This window comes from Populus trichocarpa, chromosome 14 (assembly GCF_000002775.5).
Source record: "Populus trichocarpa isolate Nisqually-1 chromosome 14, P.trichocarpa_v4.1, whole genome shotgun sequence".
Taxonomy (NCBI): Eukaryota; Viridiplantae; Streptophyta; class Magnoliopsida; order Malpighiales; family Salicaceae; genus Populus; species Populus trichocarpa.
Window position 1 is genome coordinate 3,421,082 of NC_037298.2, and position 14,587 is coordinate 3,435,668.

Below are 14,587 nucleotides of genomic sequence, written 5' to 3' on the forward strand. Positions count from 1 at the left end.
ATTTTTGGTTTAGGTTGATTTTGGTTTTTTGAGTTTCTTAAGGCAATGTAAAGGTCTGTCAAGGTATTTAGAGTATTTTCTAGGTATTTTGGATTAAAATAGGTTCTTAAGAAAAAAAATCAAGCCCTCATTTTTTCTACAACCTCTAGTCACTGGAATATATAAAAAGCAGACGATGCGTCATTTATTGTTATTTTAAAGCTCTCATTTGTTTTTAATGCCTAGACACATTGGGCCACCAAGTCCACACATCTTGGTTCCTTCTAGTCTTTATTATTATTATTATTATTATTATTGTTACTGTTATTGTTGTTGCTGCTATTTTATATTCAGGTTCAAAAACATTTGATAAAAAAACGATTGAATTCAATTGAGTTTATGAGTCGTGTCGCAAGTTTAACCGGTTAATTCGCAACATCTCTCTCCAAGTTTTTCAATTCATTATTAAAAAAATTGACTTGGGTCAATATAAAGATAAAAATAATTATTATCATAGTTTTAAAACTCTATTTGGAGGTCGACCCGAAGATAAAATCGAGTCAAGAGTTGTGTTAACCATTGATCCATATCAACACAATGATACAAATGATTATTATTATAGTTTAAAACCCTACTTGGAGGTTAACCCAGAGCAAGGCCTGGGCCATGAGCCGGGATGGTTAACTTGGGTTGATCCAAAATAAAGTAAGAATAAAAATAATTATTATCATAGTTTTAAAAATTGACTCGATGATTGTCTTGGAGTAAGGCCTGAGTCACTGAAAAAAATATAAGAAAAGAACATATTTTTTACTCGTGTTTTATCTTGGATCGGCTAGGTCGTAAGTTGGCCTGAATTTCTGACCGTGTCAAGTCAAGTCAATCATTCTTTTATTTTATCTTAAACTCGGAACGGTCTAGACTCTGGGTTGGTCGGGTCATATCTAATGTCTAGGAAACACAAAATAAAGCAAATTTTCTAGTCCAATTCAAAGCATACAAAAATGTAGGACAATATAATTATTTGTCAAATTCTATCCAGTCCAGCTCTGTCTGTCAAATCCAATTCAATCAATATTGTTCAACGTATCAAATACTGCATTATAATCTTAAATGTACAATTGTCATTTTATATGCAATTCATGCATTGTTAATTTAAAAATGTATTATTTGATAACATAGTCCAACTCAAACTTGATCTAGGATTGATTTTCCGTTCATAGCTCGGGTCTAAAAAAGTTAGCCTATAATTAATTGGATCAGCTTAACAAATCAACTCATATTTAGTTAATTCAATGTATCAATTCATAACGTAGTCAAAATTCATTGATTTTTTTAAATTTTTTTTATAAAACAATGTTATTTTAATATTTTTTTTATTGATCCATATCCATTTGAGTCAAACCACTTAACGGTAATCTGAATTTTAGGTTGGTTAACTCAATCTGATTTTAAAAATTATGAAACAACAAAGACAAAAGTAAAAAATAAAAAATAAAAAAAATCCTCTTTCATGGGCTGGATTTGGATGATCAACACTGACAAGAAAAAAATCCCTAAACCCATATTCCATGCGAAGCCCATAACGAACATCGCTCAAGTATAAAAGACTACAACTAGGGATCCCATTATAGCCGCTAGGGTTTTCTTTCTTGTTCTCTTCGCAGCGCCAACAGCAGCAGTAGCGCCAGCAGCAGCAGTAGCGCCAGCAGCAGCAGACATCTCTCAACAACCACCGCCATGGCTGAGCAGGTACACTTTCTCTCTCTGATCTTGTTTGCTTTTTTCTCATGAACTCAAACGATGCGTCCTTCAAATCTGGTATCGATCTGATTTGTTTATGTTCTTTTTTCTGTAGACGGAGAAGGCATTTTTAAAGCAGCCTAAGGTTTTCCTTAGGTAATATAAAGCAGTACTGCTTGTTATTACCATGCTTATGATGGTGTTACTTCTTTGTGTTTGTTTGTTTTAATGATGTTTTTGTTGTTTAGCTCGAAGAAAACTGGAAAGGGAAAGAGGCCTGGCAAGGGAGGAAACAGGTTCTGGAAAAGCATTGGGTTGGGTTTCAAGACACCCAGAGATGCCATTGAAGGTTTGCTCCTCTATCACTTTACTCGCATCCTGGTTGTTTAATGTTACGTTTGTTTTTGTGGAGACATTTAAATGCTCCTTTTTGTGTGTTTTATGAGCCTCTGTTATATTTTGATCCGATTTCTTTTTTGGTTTGAAAATGTCAAAGTTGTCTTGTTTTTGCGAGATTGTGCTGTATTTTGTTTAGTATCTGGAAGAGGTTTTGCTGTTAAGCTCAAGAAAAACTTGATTTGCAGTTACTTTTGTTAGTTTAGAACCCTGCCAATGTTGTCTGCTCTATAGGGCTGCTTAGACCCGCAGTGTGTCACTGGATTTCTACTGCTTAGTTTATTTGATTAAGCTGCCTATGTTTGCGGTGCTGCTGAGCAATTTGTTGGCAGAATCTCTATTCGTTCCTAATTTTAGTAGGAATACAGTAGCACAAAGCATCTCTTTTGGAATCTTGTTTTAATTCACCTATAAATCAGTTCGCTGGTATTTGTTTTTCTCTTTGATTCATTATTGTTCCGAGTGCTTGTCGTAATTGTTTTTAAAAATTCATCAACATATATATATTTGCTTTTTAGCTGGAATCTGATTGTTGAATAGCCGATGGAGTGTGGTAGCTGCAATATTTTTTCATTGTGGACTGGCATATGTTAAATACACACACACACTTGTAAATGGTTTAATGATAGGGTGATTTGCTTTGCATCTTTTGATGTGGTTTGAAGTGTCCTGGCCGTGGACAGCTCAAGGTTATTTATCCTCTCATTTACTTTTCTATCTCGAAGTTTTTATTTAGTTGCTAGTTAGCTGTCTGCCTGATGTGTGCTTCAATTGATTGATCATGTTGATATTGTATATTTGAAATTGCTAGTGGCTTGTATGCTAAGCAGGAGAATGTGCTGATCTTGCACTTTCTTGCCGTTGTACACGCATAACGCAGTTTAATGATTGAGGTTGTTTATCATTTCAGGAACTTACATTGATAAGAAATGCCCATTCACTGGGACAGTTTCTATCAGAGGACGTATCTTGTCTGGTACTTGCCATAGTGCAAAAATGAACAGGACCATTATCGTGAGGAGGAACTACCTTCATTGGGTCAAAAAATACCAGAGGCAAGCACTAGCTTGTTTATTCAATTTTCCTGCCACTGTTTCATCTTGTTTTTTTCTCGATAAAATGGCAACAAGTCATCCTCTCTTTCTGAATGCTAAGTTATATTTATTGTCTCGCTGCTATCCATCAGATATGAGAAGAGGCACTCAAACATCCCAGCACACATCTCCCCATGCTTCCGTGTCAGAGAAGGAGACTATGTCATCATTGGTCAATGCAGGTCTGTATTCGGCAGTATTCTTCTGTTTCAAATCCAATTATTTTTCATCACACTTGCAAAATCTGATGAAGTATATTTGTTTTTTATTTATTTTGCAGGCCATTATCAAAGACAGTGAGGTTCAATGTGTTGAAGGTAATTCCAGCAGGATCTTCTGGTGGTGCAAAGAAAGTTTTTACAGGCATGTAAGAGGTTTGATTCTCAAATGATGTGATGCTGCCAGAGATTCATATACCTATAGGCGATCTTGGATGTTTTATCAGCCTTCAGATTAAATGAACGGATCCTTTTGTTTTCCTTGTATCCTAGATTTTGGTCTGTTTCTGTTACTATCAAGGATGATCTAGATTGAAATTTTGAGGATATTAATTGCTTTATTTTGCTGGGTGTTATGTTATTTCTGATTTTCGTCAGTAATATTCATCCTTTCCAAATCTCTCCCACCAAGAGTTTTCTCCTGTCTGGAACAAGTTTTTTATGGCTCCTTTTCCTATCTGCAATTGTATTGCCTCATGCTTGTCTGTTCCGCCATTTATCATGATCATTGTGCATGCTGGCATATGTGCAACGCCATTGCAGGTGAAAAATCCCCCTTGAGTTCGTGCCTTGTTTTGATAACCAGTCTCTTTTATCTGTTTTCATTGATTTTGGCCCACGGATAATTGCTTTTAAAGTAAGGAATTTTGGTCAGTAAGAAATTGCCATGCAGATGTTTTCGGTTTCCTGTATGTTTTACGTCTAACACGACCCACAATTTGATTTTTTCTTGATGATGCATGACTACTTGAAAGCTTGAGATCTTGGAAGCCACTCGGCATCTGCTACACATACAGAGGAAGGTACAGAGGTTGCTAAAACCCAAAGATATATATGAAGTCTTCATCTACAGTAAGATTTGACCAAAAAAGTCACTGGTCCTACTGTAAAATACCAATCCCGCGTTTCATCTACTTCCTGAAAGACTTCTTCAATCTCACATCTCCACCTTCTATTGTTCACCTACTTAATCTTGGCCGTTCATCTCTACTGCCATACCTCGTTGTTGAACGGAAAGTACTGCTACTAATTAAAAAAAAAAATACTGAAGCCCGTGACTAAATCACCATATAGCCACACTCGATAACACTATTATATGTATTGGTTTTTTGTTTTTTTTAAGCTGTGTTTTTTTTAATTTTATTTTTTCTTATCGAGTTAATTAAAAATTAATATTTATAATTTATTTTAAGATTATCCTAAATTATAATTTGATAGATTAAATTAGATTGATTATATATATTTCATCTTAATATTTAAAAATAAATATTATTCAATATATTACCATATCAATATTTAAAAAAAATATTATTTAACATGAATTATATTTTAAGTTTATTGTTTTTTTTATTAAATTATTTTTAACAGTGCCTAATATTTTTCTTACATTAAAATAAAATTTATCCAATTCTTAGCGCACGAGCCAATAATCCAATTCACTACTCTAGAATTGAAAAGTCTGCGTTCTCCTGTCCTTTTCAGTAATTGTCAACCTGACTTGTCCCGCAGGTTAAGAATCTAATTTTTTAAATATGATTTACGTTAAGTTTTTAGTTTAATTAAACTATTGATATGGTAAATCTTAGTTAATCTATTCATTTTTAGTAAATTGATTGAATCTGTCAAAACCTATTAAAAAAAATAATTTTAATACATGCAGGCAAGTTAACAGAATGATCTACTAAATTAATTATTTCTTCAGATCAATTCCTATATCCAGTTTTACAACCATGAAATTGCTGGTTGAAAATTTGACAGCAAAAACGCAAAAATGCTTTATATATATATATATATAATATCGACATATTAAAATAATTAAAAAAGATTAAATAAATAATTTTTTAAAATAAATATATTTTTAAAACACCTTCGAACATAATTAATCTAAGGAAACCAGGGTGAGAGTGCTCCAGCAGCTCCACTGCTACTTCAAATTCAAGCTAGAGCAAGCTTCGTGGAAATCCAAGCTATGACGGGTCCCGCTTAAATTTTCACAAATGTTACTGGTTGGAGCTCGACCGTTCAGCGGGCCCATTTGCTTACGTGTACGCCCCTAGATTCCACCGAGTAGTTTTTAGTGACATAGTAAAAAGGCAAAGACAACTACTTTTTTGTTTCTTTTGTTCTTGGTAAAGACTTGTGCTTTCTTCTCTGTTGTTTCCTTCCCCTGCTACATAAATTCTCTTTCCGCCCTTTCTCTGTGTTTTCTCAAGAGAAAAATTACATATGGGTTCAAGTAAGAGCAGTTTAAATGGGTCAGGTTCAGATTCAGGGTCAGGGACTAACAGGTTCAAGCGCAGAGCCCTTGCTTCTCTCTTTTGTGGTGGTTCTGTTTCTCGAGCTCCTATTGAGGTTCTTTAACATCATCTCTCTCCTTCTCTTTAGATTTCTTTTTATGAATCCATCCATCAACTTGAATTTAAGTTTAGTACTAAAGAATTCTTTCTGATCAATTAGCTGACTGATGAAAATAATTTAGCATTAATGGTTTTGTTTTTAATGGGATTATCTTTAGTTATTTGTTCTTTTCTTTGGTTGCTTAGAACATGTTAGAATAAAGTGAAAAACAACGAATGGAAGGAAAAGGATAGAATCTTGAAATGGGTCTTCGATGTTTTCTCTTCTATTCTTCTTTTTTTTTTGGGTTGGATGCAAAAGTTTTGAAGTCAATATCTCACGAACGTGAAGTTCACTTAACTTATATTACAAGTAATTTTCTACTGTATCGTGACAATTTCTGGTTGCAAGTTACGATTATTCGATGAATTTATAAGTTGATTACGGCGGTTGAGATTTTTTCTTCTAGAAATGCATTAAAACACTATTTTTTTGTTTTTTAAAAATTATTTTTGATAATAGTATATCAAAATGATAAAAAAACATAAAAAAAACTAATTTTAAGAATAGTTTTTTCAGTTTTTTTAGAAACTTTATTTGGAAAGCAATTCTAAACGGCCCTGAGTTATTCTTATATATTTGTGCTTGGTTATATCAACAACAAAGACTAAATCCCAAATCAGTTGCGGTCGGTGATATAGATCCTTTTGTGCCATTCATGTGCTGGGTTACGGTAAAACAAGGGAGAAAACAAAAAAACTATCTTGGAAATCAAAAATTGACTAAAGTATCTTGTAATGGAGTAATTCTGAGACTGATTTTGACTTTCAGATGGGTGATCATGTAGATGAATCATTGACAGGATCTCTTGAAAATCTAGCTACTTGTCATGATGTGTCAGCGAGCTCTAAGCAGGCCTCATTTTCTAACCTTGGTTCGGAAACTGGGTTAAGTAGTTCCAGTGTTGAAAGTGGGGACTTATCTCGAAGTAGTAATGGTAAGGTTGAGGATAGTCCTGCTTCTAAGAATAGCGAGTTACAATCTCAGCAGTCAAATGTCAATGACAGTCTTATGGAAGCTCATGCAGCTAGTGCTTCTGTAAAAGAACAGACACCAACAGCATCTGTCTCTGATGTTACAACGGTGGCAGGTGTTGTAGGTCTGGATTCTGAGAATCTAGATTCGAATGAGTCGTCTGTTTCAGATGCAAGTATTGATTTCTCCAATACAAATTCTGTTATTCCTGCTTCCTTAGTACCTCCACAACCACTTTCAGAATTTGTCTCATCTGATGGGGAACAAGAAGCGAGGGCTGCAAGATTGGTTGTTGTTGATGTGGTGAGCATACAATCCAACATTTTCTCAAGTAGCTTTGCAGAAATTAGTAATCGTGAGGCAAGAAGGAATAGTAGAAGGATGTTTTGGGATGCTTTTTCTAGAAGCAGTTTGAGAAGGAATGGAGGTTCCCAAACCTTAGTTCTTACAACTAGTCATGCTGATGATCTAGGATCTCATGACAGATGGCTCCTTGATTTTAGTGGCGATCTACATTTCGATGGAGTTGGTCGTGGATCTAGATATCCTAACACTAGAAATCGACGCAGGAGTGAACGGCCGTGGCAATCAAGATATGAGGTAACAGTTTATACATTTCCTTCTGATGCAATCTGTTTATGGGATAAATTGTCAAAAGACCTTTGAAAGTTCTTTATGTACAGAAAACTTATTTGATCATATAATCAACAATTCATCAAACTGGAGGTTCTTTGACACATGCAATTCATTTTGATTTAGAATTCTTGTTACTATTTTTACCTGGTTATGCTTCACAGATTAATATTTCCTGTTTATTGTTTTTTTATTACATTTCATTCATTAAGCAGAGAGAAAGATTTCATGATGTGCATGATGAACAAGGTTGGGAAGCTTCCTTGTGCCCAGCTGGCCTTCATCGTAATGGTACATGTTTATGTGAACCCTCTTCTGTGGCTGAGGAGTCTAACAGCCATGCAAATATTTCCCAAATAATTCTGTTGACAGATGCACTTTTTGAGGTAAATAGATTTCTTTTACGGTGACTATTTTTGAGGCACTCCGCTAGTTCTATGCCTTGAGAAGTGTCAACAGATTGCACTAGTCCAAATTACATCCTTTAGCTTTCATATGTCTTTCTTTATTGAAAGCATTGATACACATAAACTTAAATGATTCCTTCATGTTAACTACAATCTACTTTCTAAAAACCTTTACAACTGTGTTAACTCATCAGGTACAATATGTAGAGACTTGTTAAGTGGAATGGGCATGGGATTTGTAACAGTTGTCGTCTTATGTGAAGCATGTTCATAAGCATCACATATGCAGAATCGTCCTATAGTCTTACTTCTCATGGTTTTCTTATCGTGTTTGTTTTGTAGGTTTTAGAGGAAATTCATCGCCATCACCTATCCCTTTCACCTTCTATGCTCTCTCTTCCTGCTCCTGAAGCTGTTGTAAATTCGTTACCTCTGAAGAATTATCAAAAGTCTCCTGGAACTGAGAATGTGGCACAGCATGAACAACAGTAAGTGAAAATCTTATAAAATAATACAAAACTAACATTAGCAATAACTTCTGCTTGAAAAGAGAAGAATAATAAATGACACAAGGCAAGTAATTTACTAACCAGAATAAAGAAAGAAAACCTTTAGGGAGTAGATGTTTTTGTTACTTCCTAAAAGGGATGCGTGTAGTCATGTGGCTAACACATTATGTATGTAAAATGTCCTGTATAGCTGTGCGAAATTGTACAAGGAGTCATCTTCGTGCTTGGTCTCAGAGTAGTACACGAAATATCCATTGATACCATGGCTTCTTGTTCCTGCCTGCAACATGCTCTCTCCCCGCATTTGTACTTGCTTACCGAATCTACTTTTACATGTGGTGAGGTGGTGATAAAATTCTGACCATGTGAACCGTGGTACTGGATCATGCTAGCCTCCAATTTATGTTCCTTTTGACTTGATTCAAAATGGGAAAGCGAAAAATGTAGATAAAAAAGAAAAAAAAAATTAATTTGAAGAAAAATAATATATACATACATATATTTTTAAAAATTATTTTTGATATTAGTACATCAAAACAATTCAAAAATATAAAAAAAAATTAAATTTTTTTCAAAGCTCCGGTTCAACCAGAGGCCAAACACCGCCCTTAATTCCACTCATAAATCAAGGACTTGAAATCATTTATCTACTGTTCATTTATGATTCTGAATAAATCTGTATGGCCAGCGTGCATTCTACTGTTCACAGCAGTATTCATTTTCCCTTCAAACGCCTTGTGAACTGAATTCTTGTTCTCTCTAGTTAATCCTGACCAGTATCGGAAAAAAATATTTACAGGTGTCACATTTGCTTGGTTGATTATGAGGAAGGAGATAAAATTCGAGTCCTCCCATGTTCTCATGAATTTCACATGGCATGTGTTGACAAATGGCTCAAGGATATACATGGGTAATCTATCACTACCATGCTTGTTGTTTTGGATGACTTGGGCTGATTACGAGCTGAGTTCTAATTTCTTTTTGTTCTTATGTTCGTTTTCAGTGTTTGCCCTCTCTGCAGAGATGATGTTTGCAAGGGTACGGCTGAAAGTTCGGCCTCAAACCCAGAGAGCACGTCACCTTGATGCATATATATATATAAAGACTTGTAAATAAGGCAAAGTTCTTCCTGAAATGGTTTGAGGTCTTTCCACAAGACCACAGGACAAGGTTACATGTTAGGAATTTTAATTTTCTTCTTTATGATATCCTACGCTTTAAGCTTTTCAACTAAAGTTTAGCTTGCAGTATAATCATTTGCTGTCAACAGTTGTAGAAATCTTATATTATCAAATGGCCATGAATAAGGTTATGGAAAGCATAGGACATGGAATAAGATTTTGATATGTCTGAGCCCCCAGCTTTTGTTTTTCCTAGTAACATCATCCTGCTTACTCTTTTTATGGCTCTAGCTAGCTAGTAACTCGTGCATTTATTTTCTTTCCTGTCACCGAACAATTATTGTACCAAAAAGTTCATCTTTATTACCAATACCAGCAAGGCACCAACCTTGCGAATGACATTGAGTTGGTCAATCCGTTAGCGGCATATGGCTTGTAGAAACTGGATGGGGTATTCCTGTAAATGCTCACTGCCCAGATAGTTAAAAGTTGTTAGGTTGAATCTTGTAAAGTAGACTAGTCTAGGAGAAGCTCTGATGAAGAAAAAGCTGGAAGTAGGAATTTCCATTTAGTTAATTTTGGGAAATATGTGACTTTTGGATCTTAGCCGAAAGGTCAATACAAGTTTTGCAACATACTAGCGTCCTGCAAGCTGCTTTGACTATTTTAGGCCCTTTGATTCCCAAACTACGTTCGAGGGCATTTGTGATTCTGTTTGACTCATCCATCTGGGTTTCTTCTTGGTCATGCTTTGCCTGCCTTCATGGCCAATGAGCATCCACATAAGAATCAAAAGCTAAAGCTTGTATACTTAACTCATGGGGCCTACATTCAATAAGTTTTTTGGGCAGGCATCCATAGAGTGCAGGTGAAGCAAAGTGAGGAGCAGTAATTGTGCCTGAGAGGGTCACTGTTCTTAAAATCTGTCGGTGTTGTTATGTCTGCTTAACCATTTCTTTATGTAAATGAAAAAAGGAGAAAAACACTCGGTTTGAGAACTGGGTGAGGATGGTTCACTTCATCCTCCAACATAAATGAGGTTGGTTGCAAGTTTCAATTTAAGAGTTAAATGTTCTGCTGGACTGCAGGGAACAGTCCACCTGATACCACTTCCTATTATACGAACCAGCATGTATGCATTCATGTATGTAGGTATGTACTCCTATAATATGCTTGGTTCAGGAAGCAAGGTCTGAAGGAATGGATGAACTGCCCTCAAATTTTTTTATGCTTGCATAGGCATGTCAGCATGTCATCTGCTGTACTTGTCATGACAGAAATTCACCTTCCTGTAGAACTTGAGAAGAATCAGCCAAATTCATCAGCTTCTTTACTTTCTTGGGAATTTCACTTTTACAACAACAAAAGGAAATAAGAACTTCCTAACTAGAATCCTGTATTATCTAAATATTTCAGCTTTGCAGGTCTAGATGATAAATACATGTCCTTTTACACATAATTTCTTCTCTATTTGCGGCTGGGGGTTTACCTAAGCGTCTTAAGTTTCGTGGGACATCCTCATTGTGCATAAGAACAGATAGCAAAGCTAAGATACAAGAGCTCTACATTTAGCTGAGCTAATCCATTAATGCAGTGGCAATGTTAGGTGAGAAAAACTCCACGGCCATTCCCATTGTCATCTATCTAGACTCTGATGATAAAATAACACACGCCCACCATCATTTTTTATGCCCTAGCACCCACTCTATTTTTCTCACCTGCGAAAAACAAGAAATACTTGAGAGCTTTATCTGTTTTTACTCTGGTACATGGTAATTACGACCAAGACCTATCATTCCAGCAGTGTCAGTCAAATAATTGGATCAAAAGCTCTTCCTTGTTTGACATGCAAATCCCGAACGTGCTTTGTCTTCTTCCATGTTTTTAGGCAGGGAGATGAAGAAACAAACATTTCATCACAGATTTGTGCAACCAGTTTATATATTCTGATGGTAACAGCCTTGTCAGATGAAGCACTGCTCTGTTTGTTTTTGTTATCAGAAGCATGCCAAGAGTATGGATGAAGCAACGCAGCTTGAACAAAGAGAAAGATCCCCAGAAAATAATTTTTTTTATTATTGAAAACAGATGATGGCACGGGTGTGCTACTTTCATACATAATCTATTAAGATAATGAGAATGTTATGCTAATTTTTTATACAATAGAATAATGCAATTTCATCCGCTTGCCTCATTAATCCACGGTATCCAAGTAAGTGCAGCAACTCCTTATAACCCATTCCCTTAAGTCAACTAATTTTATATATATATCAAAAACTGATTTGGATCATGGAACACATCGCATATCTCATAATTACATTGTTATGAATTATTAAGTCATGGTGGAATATGAATTCCAGCATAGTTTTCAGATTTCGTATTCCAACTAAGATTTGACCACGCAAGAATAAATATCAGCTTCAAAACAATATCATTTTATTTTTTTAAAAATAAAACAAGATTGTTTTGGATAAATATTTATTGGAATTGACTTGGTTGGGTTTTATTTTATTTTAACTAGATAATTCAATTCTGGTTTTAGGTCGTAGGTCGTGAGTCACCAAATCAATCCAACGAGGTTTAATAAATATAAAACTTTAAAAGATCAAACTTTAGAATAAAACATATTGGATATGTTTATTTTTTAGTTGTAAATGGTGGTGAGGTTTGTAAGCAGGAAAGAACATTATATTTATGTAATGTAAAAGTAATTAGTTACTTGAACTAGGAGTTTTGTCATGGATCATGGTTGCTATCCCTTTAATGAAAGTGAAACAGTCCATATTCTTACATTTATAACAGACTCCCATAGGCCAGGCCAGAGCAGTAGGCACACACCCCTCCTCCTCTCCTCTTTCAAAAACTGCGAGCATTTATTTACTCAGAGATTTCAATTCAATGCCTTGGCAGGTGAAACCCATGCCATAAATGACCACCACCACCACCACCACTCACTTCTCTCTCTTTCTTTGCTCCTACCCTCCTCCTCCTCCTCCTCCTCCATCACCACCACCACAATAATCCACCTCACGTTCAGTCACTATCCTATACACACCTGCACTTATTAAAGGCCAACCCGCCCATTTTATCAGCCTCTCCCTTTCGCTCTCTAGAAACTGAAGCAAACGATGTCTGCTCCTCCAGACTTGTTCACCACAACACCCACCGATACGGCCAGCGGAGGCACCAAGACTTCGCCGTTTCAGAACCTTAACTCAAGCATATTGATCATCATTTTAATCCTCTCCATCACTCTGTTAGTCTCTGTTTCTCTTTGCTTCCTTCTTCGTGTCTTAAACCGCCGTTGCCTCAGCCACCTCTCTCCCTCTAGAACCACCGCCACAACTACCACGATAACAGCCCTCTCCTCCTCTAACCGTCACTCAGGTAACAACAACCACCGTGTTTCACCAGAAACCTTAGAGCCTTCCATTGCTGACTCACTTCCTCTCTTCTCCTTTTCCTCCATCAAACGGCGGTCATCCTCCTCCCCTGCTATCTCCGGCGGCGATTGCGCGGTTTGTCTGTCCAAGTTCGAACCGGATGATCTCTTGCGATTGCTTCCGCTTTGTTGTCATGCTTTCCATGCACATTGCATTGACACGTGGGTCAATTCTAATCAATCATGTCCTCTCTGCCGGTCTCCTATTCTTATATCGGAGTCCGACCTCGCCAAAGCTATCTCCGATGTCGAAGCTCGCGGTGGTGATAGTTTCCGCCTTGAGATTGGTTCTATTAGCCGCCGAGAACATCCTGCTCCTAACTCGGCCTCCTCTCTCTCCACATCCGCCGCCTCCTTTGCTGCAGGCGAGCATCGGAGCTCGTACTCTGTTGGTTCGTTTGATTACGTCGTGGAGGAGGAATCGGAGGTTACTATCAATCAATCACACAGGAGGAGCATGTCGAAGGAGAGTGGTGGCGGTGGCGGTCCGACATTGTCCGAGCAGCAGATTTTGGCAGCGGAAGTGGCTGCGGCGAGAGGAAGTTGGTTAAGAGAATACGTTGACCGTCTATCGGCTTCTCTCTCTTCACGCACGGCATCGTTTAGAGGTTCTGGAAGGTTCTTTACGGGAAGCAGTCGCCGGAGCGAGATCGCCGGTGTTGGGGATTATGATTTGGAGGCGAACCGTGTAGGAGAAGAAATTAGCGAACTGTTTCGTTGGTTTTCAGGGGTATAATTCATAAATAGATGAAACGGTTAGGGTCAATTACGGGATTTAAATCTTACCGCATTTTCCTGGTCCAGTCCATTTCTTGCTATGTCCACTCTATAAGGTACAAAATGACAAGACATGCTGGTAAGTGGATAAAGCAAAAGAGAGAGTGGAAACTCCTGAATCTATGGTTCCTTCCTTGGCTTGTCATCAATCTTTTTCGTAGATAAAGCACCAAGAGAATGACATTTTTGGAAGCATATTGGTCTATGATGCCGAGAGAGATAGATGATGCATGGATGGATGATCCATCCAAGAGGTACATACATAGATGTTGATTTCCTACCTTTCTATAAAGGATGGTTTGTGGGTTTTTTTTTGTTTTTTGTTTTTAAATTCTAGAGAAAAAAATATTAATTAGTAATATCAGACACAGTACATAAGGGGCTGTCATCATGTGAATTCTGTGATTGCTGAATTGAATGTTGATGTTCATTGGTTGATCTTGGCAAATGGATCACAAGCACATGAATTAGTTTAAACGAGTCACTTTCACGTGAGGTCATATGGACCTTGCGATTAGGCTCTTGATCAGCACTAGCTTGATAGGTTCATGGGAGATGAAGTTCATGCATGAATTATGACCTTATATGATGATTTTCATCCGATGATTTCATCGGATGATTTAGCCATCTTGAATACTTTGAGATAATCTTGATTACCCTTTTGGATATGATGATTTTTTCTTGAAAAAAAGAGGGATTGTCTTGTTGACAGTTTGATTACTGTCAGCAGAGTATGATTGCCGGGAGTTTTCCAGTAATGAGATACCCACAGCCATGGCCATGCTTATTAACTTGCTGCTAAAGATCTTAGGAACCTCCTCTGTGTTAAGAATTTCTGCCAAGTATTTTTTTATCCCTCTCCCCCAGCTTCAAGTCCTCTCCACCTTGACCTAATT

General features: G+C 36.8%; 3 protein-coding genes across 4 annotated transcripts; all 3 read left to right on the forward strand.

Moving 5' to 3' along the window:
- Nucleotides 1-1,608: 1,608 nt before the first annotated feature.
- On the forward strand, nt 1,609-3,828 carry LOC18105113 (40S ribosomal protein S11). Its single transcript, XM_052446989.1, has 7 exons — nt 1,609-1,655; nt 1,686-1,731; nt 1,838-1,878; nt 1,971-2,071; nt 3,029-3,173; nt 3,305-3,394; nt 3,493-3,828. The coding sequence occupies exons 2-7, from the start codon at nt 1,720-1,722 to the stop codon at nt 3,581-3,583; spliced, it is 480 nt and encodes a 159-aa protein (XP_052302949.1). The 5' UTR covers nt 1,609-1,655; nt 1,686-1,719; the 3' UTR covers nt 3,584-3,828.
- A 1,706-nt stretch (nt 3,829-5,534) lies between these two features.
- On the forward strand, nt 5,535-9,697 carry LOC18105115 (uncharacterized). 2 transcript variants are annotated; one of them, XM_024585574.2, is made up of 6 exons: nt 5,535-5,782; nt 6,599-7,402; nt 7,648-7,821; nt 8,185-8,330; nt 9,151-9,261; nt 9,355-9,697. In XM_024585574.2, exons 1-6 carry the CDS (start codon nt 5,657-5,659, stop codon nt 9,434-9,436), a joined length of 1,443 nt encoding a protein of 480 aa, XP_024441342.1. In that variant the 5' UTR covers nt 5,535-5,656; the 3' UTR covers nt 9,437-9,697. The 2 variants fall into 2 exon arrangements, with proteins under 2 accessions (XP_024441342.1, XP_006375202.1); XM_006375140.3 differs by having other exon boundaries at nt 5,536-5,782; nt 7,651-7,821.
- A 2,432-nt stretch (nt 9,698-12,129) lies between these two features.
- LOC18105116 (E3 ubiquitin-protein ligase ATL4) lies at nt 12,130-14,139 on the forward strand. Its single transcript, XM_024584698.2, has one exon. The coding sequence runs from the start codon at nt 12,601-12,603 to the stop codon at nt 13,648-13,650; it is 1,050 nt and encodes a 349-aa protein (XP_024440466.2). The 5' UTR covers nt 12,130-12,600; the 3' UTR covers nt 13,651-14,139.
- Nucleotides 14,140-14,587: the final 448 nt, after the last annotated feature.